We start from the raw sequence: 15091 nt of genomic DNA on the forward strand, positions 1-15091 counted from the left end.
CAATCAGTCGTTATGTCCGTGTGTTTACACCTTAATCAAACATTCCGTCGTTACCCATTTCAGATTTAATTCAACACTTAAAAAACCGCGCGTTTGGCGACAACTGATCCAAGTTGTATGCAGTGCCCTTCCAGCATATATCATAAACATGTGCGAATTGTCGAGCCAACGTTTACGTTTAATTAAATTGTATCTCTTCTGGCTGAGACGCAGTAAACAACGTAAAGCAGACGGTCGGTGGCTGTAATAAACTCTTGAGTATCGCATGAAACCTCTGCGAGCCGAATGGAAAAAAGTGACGTAAAGGGGCTCTCCCCAAATCTACGGGCGTGCGCGCGCGGGTTTGTAGTTAACAGAACGAGTCGATCGATATCTCAATTCGTGCCCTTTCGATCTCTATATTTGCCCAACGCTTTCAGGACAAATATCGTTACCCCTATCAATAACCCTATCGTAACGCTACCTTTGCGCATGTTCACATCCTGCTGCCCAGGTACCTATGAGCAGGTTCACATCCTGCTGCCCAGGTACCTATGAGCAGGTTCACATCCTCCTGCCCAGGGACCTTTGAGCAGGTTCACATCCTCCTGCTGCCCAGGGAGGGGCCTCATGCAAGAGCCAAAGAGGGCCTCCGCACGCATGCGTCAAATAGAAAGTGCGTTTTAGAATGATTACTTTGGGCGAGCAGTGAGAAAGAGGGAGAGAGATTATGCTGCTGGACACAACTGCTGTTTTAATCCTTCGGGCGATGAGATTTAGCGGAAACCACACGCTTTAACATCAGCAGCCATATTGTATGGAGAATTCACAGAACATCTCTTCTAGCGGATACCGTCCTCTTCAGAGACACCCGGGACTAGACTTTTGAAAAGTCAAGTTTTCCCTGGCGGTGGGAACCCCCTGGAGAGAACTGATCGGCTGAAGGAGTCCGCTTTACCGTCTTTATTCAGTGCCTCTCTCCAGAGCTGCAGACCCGACACGATGAAGGACCGCCTGGAGCAGCTCAAAGCGGTGAGCTCACCTGAGACCTCCTCACGTCTCTACACTTCCTCAACTGAGAGTTCCTTTATCGAATCACTAAACAGACCCGGGCTCATATTTTAACTCTTGGTAGTAAATGTCAGATCATTCAAACCTTTAGCCTACGTCTGTATACATTTAATTCAGTGTCGATCACGTGAGGGTCGATGGTTCCAAACCGGCCATAAACTCATAGGATAGTTCAGAATCGGTTTGGTTTGTTTTCGCTCATATGTTGAGATTTTGATAAATTGCAGAATTGTAAATTGTTTCGCATGATCGTTTACCTCTCTCGTTTATTCATTTGTGTTCCTTCTAACGATCGTCAAGTGTAACACTTTTCCTGATTATTTATTTTAAGTCAACATATTCTCGACACGTTGTCATGAATTCAATACGGTGACGTTATAGTTATATACTTATAGTCTCAGACGCACCTGTCAGTCCACCTGATGTACTTGGTTCTGAACCCTGCTGTCTAACATCGAGAAGGGATAGACCTCTCTAACTACAATAAGCTCTGTCTAAAGCCTGGGTGAGGCCTCAGTGTGTTACCATAGACACTGCGACTGGTAACCAAATATTTGCTGTGTTCAAGTCGTACACGTCTGTGTGTCTTCGGGCACATGTATCCCACATAGTTCGTATCATTTATATGGCTGAATTAAATATATGGCTGTTAGGCCACCGGTTCAGGCAAATGCTATAAAGAAAGTTCCTTGTTGGACTTTCCTGTGTTACCTTTCACCAGCGACACACCTGTCCGTCAGAATGGGAGGGTTGTGGGAAAGAGGAGCAGGAAACTAGATCCTAGTTTAGCCCGGAGTTACTCTTTACTTCAGTACTTTAATGGTTTAGTCTGGAGTTACTCTGTGCTTCAGTACTCTCCTTGTCTTAGAATCGACTGCTCCAATAAGCAACCCAAGACTAATGTACATTTCCAGCCCACATACAGAATATTGCTTCCATTGTCTAATGTGAAATAACGCTAATGGTGGCTTGAGAAATCAACACTAACGTTAACACTAACAAAACATATCATGTTTTACCTTGATGGTATTTCATGCCAATTTTACGTATTTTAAAAATAAACGCATGCATTTCCCACCAATAGCTTACTGAAACACATTATCGTACAGTTTACGATAATATGGATTTAAAGTCAACATCGGATCATCTTGTGCGTGATTGTTAAACTTCAAAAGCACAGAGGTACAGCAGGAGGCAGGAGAGGAGGGAGAAGTGTATCCCATAATGCATCAGTCATTCCCATGGCCGTGATGATGGCCTTCCTCCTGCTGCTCTGTCTGTCCCAGCAGCCTCCATCTGTCCCTGGGTCTGTCTGCCTGCTGGACACTATTGGACACTCCCACCGCAATAGCACTGGAATGCTCTTCCATCGATGGTTACTATTACTGGTCCCCTTTGTGATGTGGGAGGGGTCAGAGGTCATGGTGAGTGTCTCCGCTCAGATCCGCGTCCACCTGTTCTCCAGGGATGTGGACCGGTCCCTGTCTTAACCTTTGATCTATTTTCTGGTCTGGAGCTGCTCTGCAACATGGGGATTTAAATTGTGTTAAGCCACTACACAATTCATCCAATAGGAAGTCTGCACGTGAGATGCGCTGGGGCCAGATTATGTAACATATTGTAAAGCTTCAGTCCAGTTTAGTGTGGTCGCACGCTGCAGTTTAATTATTGAGGATTTATTGATTCTGTTTTAATGTTGTGTGATGCATCCTATATAGACAGCTGGCAAAGATGCATAAAAAACATATTCTGATCTAGTTCTACTCTATTTAGTTAATCACAAAACCAAAATATAAATCCAGGATACCCATTTTTGTATCTTGTTCTTAGTATTATGTGAGGTTTATATGATTAAAACCATCTTCGAGTTTGAGCACATAATAATTTATTTATTTCTGCATTTTTTTTATTTCAAACACAGCATTGTGACATACAACGAATTTTAACCAGATTCTTTCCTTTTAATTGTATAAATCTTTTTAATACAAAATATAAGTGTACATTTTAAAGACCCATTTAGCAACATGCATAATACAGAAGCCACTTTAGGAACTATCCGTTATAAATCTATAAACATACTGTTGCAATTCGCTTGGTCACTGCTTTTCATATTTCATAGTATAGATACTTGGGGACTATTGCAAGATGACTCCTAAATGATTCGCACTTGAGTCCTTCAATTGCGGGGACAGGACTAAATACTCTAGTCAGTATATCAAAGAGGTGCTATGTTTAACTTGTTAAATGTATTTATTTTAACAATGATACAATACCCTTTAAAAACAACATTGAGATAAATCCTGACCCCAATCCTGGTAAAGGTCAATATGAAAATACAATACAAATTAAACGAATACAGAAAGAGCAAAGCTATCAAGTTAAATGTAAAACAATCAATTTATTTATAACTGATGCATTGTGTATTATTGAACCTTTATTACTGCTGTCTCCATTTTATATTTATTAAACTTCCAAATGATTAAGTCTCTGAAGTGGCTGTCAGTGTTCAAAGCCGTACTATCCAGGGGAGGACATATAACCTTCCAGTATATTTAGTAAATATGGCGCTAACAAGCAATGTTGTATGTAAATGGTACCTGGAAGTTACTGAGCCACCTCTCTACAACGCCTCTCAAACTCATTGAACACACGATTACATTAAACCAAAACCTCCCAGTCGAAGACATTTGAGGCCTTCAGCGTTCCGTGAACATTGTGTTCATTTTGTTCATTTTTGTGTTCATTTTTGATTGGTCTGCCTTTTTCGAAAGTCTGCATGCCCATAACGAGTCGGGACAATATAATTATGGCTGTTCTCTCCTCACAAAGATGTAATGCTGAACTTTACGCTGCCATCATAACAATGATCTAAAATGCTCTCAACAATCCACGTAACAAAAAGAGGCCAAGCCTCCATAGAAACCCTTCCCAAATGATGACCAGCCTAGGGGGCCACCTTTATGATCATCAGTAATACAAGAGTGATGGTTTTACAACATGGTTCTGACTGGGCTACCAATCGATTCCTTGACCCGAACAGATTTAAACTCGTTCCTCCATTGTATAATTTGAGGAAACGTCGGGTTAAACTCCTACTATGTCATTGTACATTTACCAGATAGCTACAAATATGTGGAATGTAATATCGAATGGTGGTGGAATTTCCCATTAAGTGTTACTCCATGTATTAGTACAAACCTCAAATAAGTAAATCAAGATACTGTAACCAGTTGTCAATATCTAATAAACCCCTTTGTTGTGTCAGTATACTGAGAAAAGTGTCTGCCTTGACCTTATTTTATTGTACGTATTTGTTTATTTGTCAGGGCCAATGCAAAGAACATAACCGAAGAAACCAGTAAACAGCTGTCTTCTTTCATACCAGATGTCCGACCTGTCCCTAGTTAGGCCTTTCTACATAATGAAGAAATTATTTGTACCATAGACTTTCAGTATTTAACGATGGAAACTACGAACATGACACTGCTGCAGATTCACCCCTGCTGCATCAGTTTGAGCTTCTATATGTATATTCCCTTCGTTCAATCCAACAGTGAGAGTTGACCTACATATTCAAAATGCATTGAGGTTTACGAGGCCACTGTTGAGCTAACTTATTACTGATTTAAAGTCGCCTCCATTTGCTGATAGCCGCTGTCAGCGTTCACATGAATGTGGTTTGCTCTTGGTGGTGAAAGCAACTCTTTCTTTGTCTTTTTTGGACCGTTTCATTTTCGCTGAATGAGTGACATGGGAAGGAAATGGCTGCATTGTCTTATCTCAGTGTAGCAGAACGTGTGTGGTAGAGTGTGTAGAGAACGGTCACTTTACAACCTGGGAGTTATTCAGGTAGAAATGGCTTGCTGTGACGAGGCATTCTCAATGTTAATTAATGTAAATTCACAACGCTGTCAAATCGTCCCACACATGCCGGCTGGAACTTTAATCTGGGCCATGTTTGCAATTCAAATGAGTGAAAAGAGAGTGTAAAATGTTTGAAATCCCAGCCTTTCTGAATAGGGACCTCTGTTATATGATTATGATATAGGCCTGTTTGTACATTCGTAACATAGGATCAATGACATATGCAGCCGGTTTGACTATGGTCCGCCGGCTCAGCAATACAAGCTATGACACTGCTATTTTGGCAGTTGTTTGTTCCCTTTATCTTTGTATTTGCAAGTTTGATATATAATACAGATTGCATAGGAGCCATTGGGGGCATATCTTAAAACAATATAGGGTTGAAGGCGGTACATGCTGGTATTGTATGTACTTAACTCCAGCAGATGAGAGGTCCTATTGTCGACATGCAGACGTCCTCAGTGCAGACCTTGGCAGGTCATATTGGGTCCGAAGGTGAGGCCGGTGGCAGAAGAATGAACTGTTGAACACCTTGACTTTGGTCAGGACAAGCAATAATATTAATATAACAATACTATTGAAAACCACTCTCTGCTACAGTATTTACAGCCTCCTTCGTTATTATTCATCTTATTTTCCTTTGACCATTTCTTACTCGACGGTGGCACCATATCATGGGTGTGTGTCCTAGTATTGATCTCGGTTAAACAGTTGGGCTTCCTTCCCAGTCGGCTGTAGCAGGGGCTTTCCTGTCACTGTGGACTCTGTCACTCTGGTGACAGAGACTCTGTCTCTGTCTCTGTCACCGCTGCAGCCAGCACGTTAACCGAGGGGGTCCGGTGACCACCTGAAGGAGGCGGCTGCAACGCTCCCCCGCTGATAGGGGGGCGGGGGGGGAGAAGGCTGCTTGTGTTACCGTCACCTGGGCCTTTATTGATCAGCTGATACAGGTGGGGAGTGAAGGCTGCTTTTGTTACCGTCTGTGATACCTGGGCCTTTATTGATCAGCTGATACAGGTGGGGAGTGAAAGCTGCTTGTGTTACCATCTGTGATACCTGGGCCTTTATTGATCAGCTGATACAGGGGGGGAGTGAAGGCTGCTTGTGTTACCGTCTGTGATACCTGGGCCTTTATTGATCAGCTGATACAGGTGGGGAGTGAAAGCTGCTTGTGTTACCGTCTGTGATACCTGGGCCTTTATTGATCAGCTGATACAGGTGGGGAGTGAAGGCTGCTTGTGTTACCGTCTGTGATACCTGGGCCTTTGGTGATCATTTCATAAGGAGGAGAAGAAAAGTGCCATGCACGCTGCTTGTTTAGGTTGTGTCACGCGCTTTGATTTGCTAGTGAATATGTTGGTGTTGATATTTGAATTGAGAAGTTTTTCTTTTTGGCAGTGAGTTGAATCTTGTGTTGTGATTCAACTGGACCTCCAGTATAATCTAATGCCCACGTTGGACTGAAGATTATTCTGTCCATCTTATTTTATACTTTCCTTTAAACTTCATGCACTGGGTAAGCAAAATGACAATCCCTATACTCTTCTTGCTCAGGGCTCCGCCTGGGAGATACCTGGAGCAGCCTGCTGCTATACTGGGCCTCTTCCTTCACCATTTACCTATATTTAAAATCCCTTCCTTTGTTTCCCTGAAGACTTGCGACCAAGATGACGATGAGGTGGAGATATCCATGGACAACGCAGCCTTCATGGATGACTTCTTTTGTCAGGTGTGTGTGTGTGTGTGTGTGTGTGTGTGTGTGTGTGTTACATTTTTGTATGTGTGTATTAGCCTGACGTGTGTGCTAGAGTGTTCATGTGTCTCTGGTTGTGTGTGCTTGGCTGTGCAGATCGAGGACATCAGGAACAGTATTGATAAGATCGATGACCACGTGGGCGAGGTCAGGAAGCTGTACTCTGTCATCCTGTCGGCTCCTACGTCTGACCAGAGTACGACCGCCTACCCCCTCACCCAGCTCCTTCTCCTGGCAGAACAATGGCTGTTTCTATCATCTGTTACTGCCATTAGAGAAGGGCCCATATCTGTTTCCACCAACGGTTGTTTTAACTCCTTCATGGCGACGCCATCACACCAGTTCCAATGGTTGAAGGCAGAATTAGCTGAAGGTTGAGGAGGCCGGTGAACATTCTGGCTCCGACCTTGCTAAACAATGTTCGGCCGAATCCTCCAAAGGTTTTGATATTGTTTTGTATTTCATAGGAGGTATTTTAGAGAGGCCCTATTTACCACCAGCTGTTGGATTCCTTATCCATTTCAGGCTGTTAAAATGCAAAACATTTATTTTTCTATCAAACTGAACATAACAAAGCATCTGCTAGAAAGGCTAGTGTTCTCATGTATAGCTCGGATAGCTATACATAGCTAGGATCTGTGATGGACTTTGAAGCCAGAGATAACTACGTTTTGTCCATGCCAACACAGAAACACAGGATGAGCTGGAGGCCATCACCAACGACATCAAGAAGATGGCCAACAACGCCAGAAACAAGCTCAAGAGTGAGCCACACGCACGCACCCACACACGCACCCACACACACGCACAGGCAAGACGGTACAAAAAATAACACATCATGCATTCGAACAATACAACATTGCGCGCGACACTATCCAAAACTGTATGAAATGAGACTCGTGTTCATCCTTCAGCCATCGAGAGGAACCTGGAGGCAGATGAGCAGGAGAGGGTCTCCGCCGACATGAGGATACGCAAATCACAGGTACACAATTCCTCATGTACACACAACGCACAACATCAATGCAAATCACAGGTACACACCTCAATGAATACAGAACAGCAACACTATTTCCAGGCACACACCTCCTCAATGAACACGCAACAGCAACAACACTAATCACAGGTACACACCTCCTCAATGAACACGCAACAGCAACAACACTAATCACAGGTACACACCTCCTCAATGAACACACAACAGCAACAGCACTAATCACAGGTACACACCTCCTCAATGAACACACAACAGCAACAACACTAATCACAGGTACACACCTCCTCAATGAACACACAACACACAGCACAGCACAACGTGGTCCTTTTGCCTTTTGTGTACTAAAGTTGCGTCGTTTTGAAAAATGGATGATGATAATGAACTTAATCTAGTGGCGGTGCAGAGTGCTTCACCATAGGGCCTTTGGAGCATCCAAAGTAGAATCATTTTGTATCAAGCAACAGTTATCCAGTCTGAGTAATTAATTCGGTCCCCCCCCATCCCTCACGGCGTCCTCCCAGCATGCCGTGCTCTCCAGGAAGTTTGTGGAGGTGATGACCAAGTACAACGAGGCGCAGGTGGACTTCAGGGAGCGGAGCAAAGGCCGCATCCAGAGGCAGCTGGAGATCAGTGAGGTTCACACCGACTCCCACACGAAGCACCTTCCGGAGGGTTCTTAATGCTCATCCTTTAACCTTTAACCTTTCAGCTGGCAAAGCCACCACGGACGAGGAGCTGGAAGAGATGTTGGAGAGCGGCAACGCGGCCGTGTTCACCGCAGGGGTGAGCTCCCACTGTCACGCACGTCACAGAGATTTGAGGGCGTTTGTCATGTCAAATATTCATCATTTTCTTTTCGTTGCACGGAATGTATTTTTGATCATTAAAAGCTAGATCTTTCATAATAAAACTAGTGGTCTAAAGCTGCTCCACTCTGCAGATCGTGGACTCGGGCATATCCAAGCAGGCCCTGAACGAGATCGAAGCCCGACACAAGGACATCGTCCGGCTGGAGAGCAGCATCAAGGAGCTGCACGACATGTTTGTGGACATCGCCATGCTGGTCGAGAGCCAGGTACGCTCACTGGTCCCTCCCCAAGCGGCGGCTCTGCCTGGGCCTGGTATCTACAGCTGGGCCTGGACTCAAATCAATCCCCATGCTTCCCCTAGGAGTGGAGGCCTTTAGATCTAACCAATCCCTTTCTATCTTTATTCTGCAAAACCACACACTTCACCCGGGATTCACATTGTTTATTCATATGCAATGCATACATTTTATATAAGGAATAATATTAGCAATAAATGCTCAGCTAAATCTGCTTAACAATGAATCCCTGCTTAGCAGTCAGACTACAGTATCAGTCCGTTTTTATCCCATGTCCAGGTCTGTTTCTAATGAATTTGTAAAGTACTCGCTGAATAGATCCAGAGAAGTCCAAAGATGTATTTATTTGTTTCTATTATAAGTCAAAATGCTGTGTTTATCTAAAGCAGCGTGTACTATTCTCTGAAAGGCTATGTAAACATGTATTTCTTACTGATTGCTTCATGCTTTCCTGAGGCAACGCTCGTATCGAGGTAAGGATTCTCCACCTCCCCGCTATGTGTCTTTGTTGTGTTATTACGATGTGATCTTATCTCTTGATAATGTACATATTGTGTCCAGTTTTTTTTCACTAATCCCCAAAGCGTTTTGCTAAAGTCAATGTGAAAGTCTCTTTGAGGTTATGTGTTGTGAGCACCACACCATTCAGCTGTTCATCTCATTAGGTCCATCTGTAAAGTGTTGAGAACTCACCAACTTTAACCATCTTGCCTTTTATTATTTTGCCTCTTACCACTTTGCCTTTAATTCTTTGTATGTCTCTTATTTTCTTTAGGGAGACATTGTTGAAAACATCGAGTTGAATGTGTCCAAGTCAGTGGACCACATAGAGGTGGCCAAAACTGAGACCAAAAAGGCTGTAAGGTACCAGACCAAGGCTCGGAAGGTACTACGCTTTTTTCCTTTACCCTTCATGAGGTCAGCTGCTCTTGCTCGGTCTCCGGTGAAGGCTCTTTGCCTCTTTCCTTATTCCCCTATGGCTGCTTGTACTTTTATAAGCACTTAACTCCCTCTCCTTATGTCACGCCGTTCACACGCCCTCCGACCTCACACACACGCAGTAGAGTGACCGCTACATTTCTCTATCTCTTTCTGTTTTTTACATTGTTGTCGAACCCACACACATACACATACACACACACTTATACACACACACCCCTCTGTCAGGGTGGAATGATTGACAGGATTGAGAACAACATGGACCAATCGGTGGGCTTCGTGGAGCGGGCGGTGGCAGACACCAAGAAGGCGGCTAAGTTCCAGCAGGAGGCGCGCCGTGTGAGTTGAGGCACGCCGTGTGATTGGACAAGACCACCGGCCCGGTTTCCCAAAGCCCCCCGTAACGCTGACCCCAGCGGGGACTCAGGATAATCAGTGTAGGCACTTCTGCACAAGGGTGTATTAGTGAGCAGGACAGCAGAGAAACCATTATTTATTTAATCAGTTTAATGCACATGTTGCACGGTAATTCCAATCCTAATTTGTAATCTGTGGAGCCACACTTTTTCCAACGCCAACACATGGCCCAGCTAGAAGATCCTACACAGTTCCAGGAAATGGGGTTTTCCTTTTAACTCCATTGAGGAACTGTAGGCACAAGGCGGATCCAATACATCATCTCTCTGGCCTGGGAGTTCCCGATTGGCCAACCCATTGACTTATGAAAACGTAGAAAGGGACCATGGCCACGTGCACTGCAGTACAGCAGTGTGTCGGGTGGGCATTCCTTTTATATCATTGGGAATACTTTTGGGAAACCAGGCTGATGACACGAAGATCCAACTCCACCCAAACCACCAGCCATCAATACCTCCCTCCTCCACACTTACCTGAAACGTGACCATGATCCCTGCGTCTGATGATTCCTTTACCTTGTGGAACCATGTCAAATCATTCCTCAAAAACCCTCCTCTGACACACACAATCACATGCACATATGCTTCGCTCTTCTTGTCTTTTGACAGTTTCACAATATTCTTGTGCTCAAGCTTCTTTAACCAGTTTTTCCCTCCAGGTTTCATCTTTATTATTCATGTATAATTGCTATGTCGGTTTATAGGTGCAAAAAGCATTTTGCGCCTGTATTTTGTTCTTTGTCTGCTCATGTGTTGTGGTGGGTGCAACAAAGGAATGTGTTGATGTGGACATGTACACTGGCTTCACTTTGCCACACTAAAGGCATGACATTGTTACATTGAGCTTCTATGGTATTGTAATATAAAATTTATTTTTGGACATCGAGTTATATTTTGCAGAAGACATTTTACTTGTCTTAAAACCCTGATATTCTGTTATTGTCGAGGGATAATGAACCGCATTAATGACATTGATGAATCCAAAGAGGCCTCACAGTGTGATGTGTGTGTGATCACAGACTCATGAGAAACCTTGATGTTGTTCCCAACAGAAAACGGTGATCATAGTGGTGATAGTGCTGATACTGCTGGCCATTATTGCGCTCATTGTGGGGTTGTCAGTAGGACTGAAGTGATGTTGAGGAGGAGAGAGTGAGGGTGAGTACCTGAGTGGCCTCCGCCATACTGCAGTAGGTTTGGGTTCGTCCACCAGCTCTGGATGAAGGGGATGCATTCTCTCAATGTGGGTGTCGCCGTGGGGACGTGGTATATTTACATTTGTTGGGACTGTTTGCTCTCACTGTCCTGTTGGCTTATGTCGGGTGTGTTTGTTTGTGTTGTACTTTGTTTTTTTTGGGTGTGTTGCTTCCCCAATCCCCACTCACACGCACAACTCTATTTAATTAATTCTAGCAAACCTGAATTTAGAGAAACAAGCAACAGTTTGTTGTGGGAAGTTCTTCTTTATTTGGTCGGGTGTTTGGTTAATGGTTCTGAACCGTGACGCACTGAAACCTTGCAGAACAGCATCGGAAATGCAGAACATTGCAATTCATCATTGGCTCAAATTGGTGCTCTTGGATGGAACTTGCACTACATCAAGCACGCGCTTAATTTACCACGACATCAGGAATTAATTTAATAAGAAAGCAGCATTAGCAATAGAACTGGCTCCTGTCGAATAGTCTTCATTGCTTGGGAAGGCTTCTAACTGAGAACAATGACACATAAGTGGCAGCCAGGACAAGTGCTTGTAGAATTCCTCTAATGCTAAGGAAAGGTGCTTCCTTTCTTATCCCCATCTTTCCCATCGGGGCCAAGGAGAAGGCACAGGATGTCATTTTGTGGACTATTCGACCGTAGCCATGATCACTGTGTTGTCATATCTGAGTCAACACAGGTGGACCTTAACTAACGGGTTGTGCAGTTTATGTATGCAAGTGCTGCAGTATAAAACGTTATGCAACTACGGTTTGATGAACTCTGGATGGAGATCAATGCATACTCCGATAGAAGATATCCTTTTTTGTGTATGCAAAGTAATGTATGCCGGTGGGATAAATAGCGTGTAAATACGCCTTCCAATATAGCGTTCCTATATAGGAAGTTAGGAACGCTTCCCTGGCAGCAGGAACACTGGTGCTCTGCCGTAAGTCCAACAGGCCCACTCTCAGTGAGGGGTAACGTGTGTTTACACCAGTGGAAAACTGCCAATCATGTGTTAGTTGCTTTCCCTGTTTGGAGTTTCAATCTTTGATTGTTCTTTAAATTTACTTGATCATTAACCCTCCTCTCCTCTCCATCTCTGTGTCTCTGTCTGCAGAAGACCATCATCATCACTGTGATCTGTGCTGTGATCGCTGTGGTCATCCTCGCCATCATCCTCTCTCAGACCCTATAGGAGCACCAACCCTCCTCCTCTTCCTCAGTATCATCATCATCACCCCTCCCCCCCAGCTGGTGGAAAGCGAGCCCATCTATAACAGATGGATCACATTCGTTAGCCCAAAGACCCTTACTATTAGCATAGGACACATACAGCGTGTTGTACTGTCTCTGACCACTGGACAGTACCTAGACCGGATGGAACCAGTAATGTATGGAAAAGAGTTTGATTGCTGAAACTAACTGGACTAAGAGGGTGCATTCAGGCCTGATGGTCTGTGGGGGGACATTGGCTCCCTGGGACGAAGAGCTGAGAGCACACAGACCTCTCACTGCACATGAGGGATCAGTGCCACGACTTTCAAGCACATACACATGAAATGTTTGTATACATGTTGGAAGAAAAAACAAATCATTTCATTTATGTCCCTCACTTTCAAGAGTGGCTTTGGGTGACCAGACGCGGGGCGGTTCCTGTAACGTTATTCCTCGGTTCTCTAATATTTCAACATGACACTATCACAACACTGTGCCTTTTGATCCTTCACACGTCCTCTGATGTGAAGCTAGCTATCGTCTCCTGCATTGAGCATTTTATTTCCCAAGGAGGGAAGACACATTTCAGCACTTTCTGATAATCTGTCATTAATAGTTAAATCGTGTTAATTATCAATTGCATCTTTTTTGTTGAGTGCCTCATTATGCACACATTCTACTGGTCCATCTCCCATGGGAGTGGAGAAGCCTCTCTTATTCTGTACTAGTCTTTTTCATGCAATCCCAATTGAATGAGTCGGTGCATCAAATAAGATTTATTTTAATAATAATGGCTTTTCAGAAGTTCGCTCAGTGTCTGACATCACGGTCATCAGACTTTGAGCATGGTGTGGTGATAACCAATTCCTTTTGAGGTTATTTTAACATTACTCTGCTTCCCAGGAAACACCAAAGCCAATGCTATCCTGCTTATATTTAATAAATCAGCCATACTGTACTTTAAATTCATAGGTCCAAATGATTTTTCACTCGCAATTACCAATAATAGCCTATACACAAGCAGACTTCCACATCATTGCTTATTACTTTATTAGTTCTGTATAATTTATAAGGGAGGCCAAAAATTATCTATGTGCTTTAACTGTTTAATTGTACTCTTAAGTTATATGATGCCAAATATTTTTGATGAGGAAATTAAATATTTTACTTTTTTTAATCAATGTGCCTATGTATCAATGTCTCTTTCTGAGTTAGTTATTTTTCTCTGTTCGGTATACAGACACAATACGTATACAATACACTTATGTGCCTCATGTACTCTCAAAGTGAAGGTAAGTCCCTTTTAATTGTTCTATGTTCACGCTACAACACGTAGACACACACGCGCGCACGCGCGCACACACAGACCCACACGTTGTTCCTCTCCGATCCTCTGTTCCCCTTTTGGCTCATCACTGAAGCCTGTCATATACCACAAACCTACCGATCAACTGAGAGGTACATCCGACCCCAAATGCTCACGCTTTTCTTCTTTCTAATGCGATCTCTATTCATGCTGCAGAAGAAGATGATGATCACATTGTGCTGTGCTATCATTGGAATCGTTGGCTTCTCCTACCTGTATAGTTTCTTCTCGTAAAGGTAGAGGAAATGGGTCAAATACAATAAGAATAACATTGTTAATTCACATTGAATGATTACTGCATAAACCATTTACATTTTCTTCTGCTTTGCTTTCTTTACAGGAAAATGTTTCTTCCAGAGAACTTACATAACATAAGTCCCTGTCTTCCTCTGGATTTATTATTTATTATTATGAATTTGAATGACCAAATCCAATCCCTAATTCCTACACCCTCAATTTCGAATTATATTACATTTTCGGTATGAAGTTTTGGAAAATATGTTTTAGATGATGAATGTCTCGATTTCAGTGTTTTTGTTTTATGTTCATATTTGAATAGCGGGCGTTAACCCAACCTCATTACTCTGGACTTCAGGCGCCGCCTGGCGAGGCGTCTTGTAATTGCATATTAACTTTTGCCGTTCTGGTTGTCTCCAAAGGTATTTGCGTTATGTTTATAAAGTTAATATTTTTAAATATAGTTGATGTAAATGAACTAAAGCGCATCACCTCACTGCATAAATGAGACATGACTTGATTTTCGATTGCCCAGTCAGATACATTAATGTGCTCCGTGCCATTATGTCTATAACTTTTAACATCTGTTATGGTTGTGAAAATTGTTTTTACGAACTTTCTGTGTGTCATGTGATGCTGACGTAGTTTAGGAGACGGTCTTTCATGTAAAGAAATTGTGGAGATAGTTATTAAATAAAATCTGTTCTCTGAGTTGTGTGTTGCTTATGAGATTTGCTTTGTGGCCGATCGACTGACATTATTCATGTTTATGTATTGAGGTGGGGATACACCTAGTAATACTGACAGCCAATACAATGAAAACATTCTTTCAGTTTTGTAGCGCTAAGCAATGTCTCGAACTGCGCCTAGCAAATATTAATCGTCCGTCTGTCTATGTTAAACGTTGGGACGCGGTACACTTCTTCCAGAAATGAATTCGCGA

The 15091-nt window shown here is 43.2% G+C and overlaps 1 protein-coding gene across 2 annotated transcripts; it reads left to right on the forward strand.

Annotated features, from left to right (window-relative positions):
• The first annotated feature begins 671 nt into the window (after window positions 1–671).
• On the forward strand, window positions 672–14782 carry stx3b (syntaxin 3b). Of its 2 annotated transcripts, none has more exons than XM_079745166.1 (11): window positions 672–1011; window positions 6569–6643; window positions 6764–6863; window positions 7357–7431; window positions 7582–7652; window positions 8186–8294; window positions 8374–8447; window positions 8605–8739; window positions 9545–9655; window positions 9937–10047; window positions 14068–14782. In XM_079745166.1, exons 1-11 carry the CDS (start codon window positions 982–984, stop codon window positions 14143–14145), a joined length of 969 nt encoding a protein of 322 aa, XP_079601292.1. In that variant the 5' UTR covers window positions 672–981; the 3' UTR covers window positions 14146–14782. The 2 variants fall into 2 exon arrangements, with proteins under 2 accessions (XP_079601292.1, XP_079601291.1); XM_079745165.1 differs by lacking the exons at window positions 9937–10047; window positions 14068–14782 and adding exons at window positions 11177–11282; window positions 12448–13730.
• The last annotated feature ends 309 nt before the right edge of the window (window positions 14783–15091 follow it).

The sequence above is a fragment of the Pollachius pollachius genome (genome assembly GCF_949987615.1).
Source record: "Pollachius pollachius genome assembly, chromosome: 10".
In the NCBI taxonomy this organism is placed as follows: Eukaryota; Metazoa; Chordata; class Actinopteri; order Gadiformes; family Gadidae; genus Pollachius; species Pollachius pollachius.

Excerpts from the sequence above, each read along its gene's own strand:
- stx3b (XM_079745166.1), top strand. The coding sequence starts at position 982 with ATGAAGGACCGCCTGGAGCAGCTCAAAGCG. Across the intron at positions 8,740-9,544 it reads CCATGCTGGTCGAGAGCCAG|GGAGACATTGTTGAAAACAT; the intron begins GTACGCTCACTG and ends TATTTTCTTTAG. Across the intron at positions 9,656-9,936 it reads ACCAGACCAAGGCTCGGAAG|GGTGGAATGATTGACAGGAT; the intron begins GTACTACGCTTT and ends CCCCTCTGTCAG.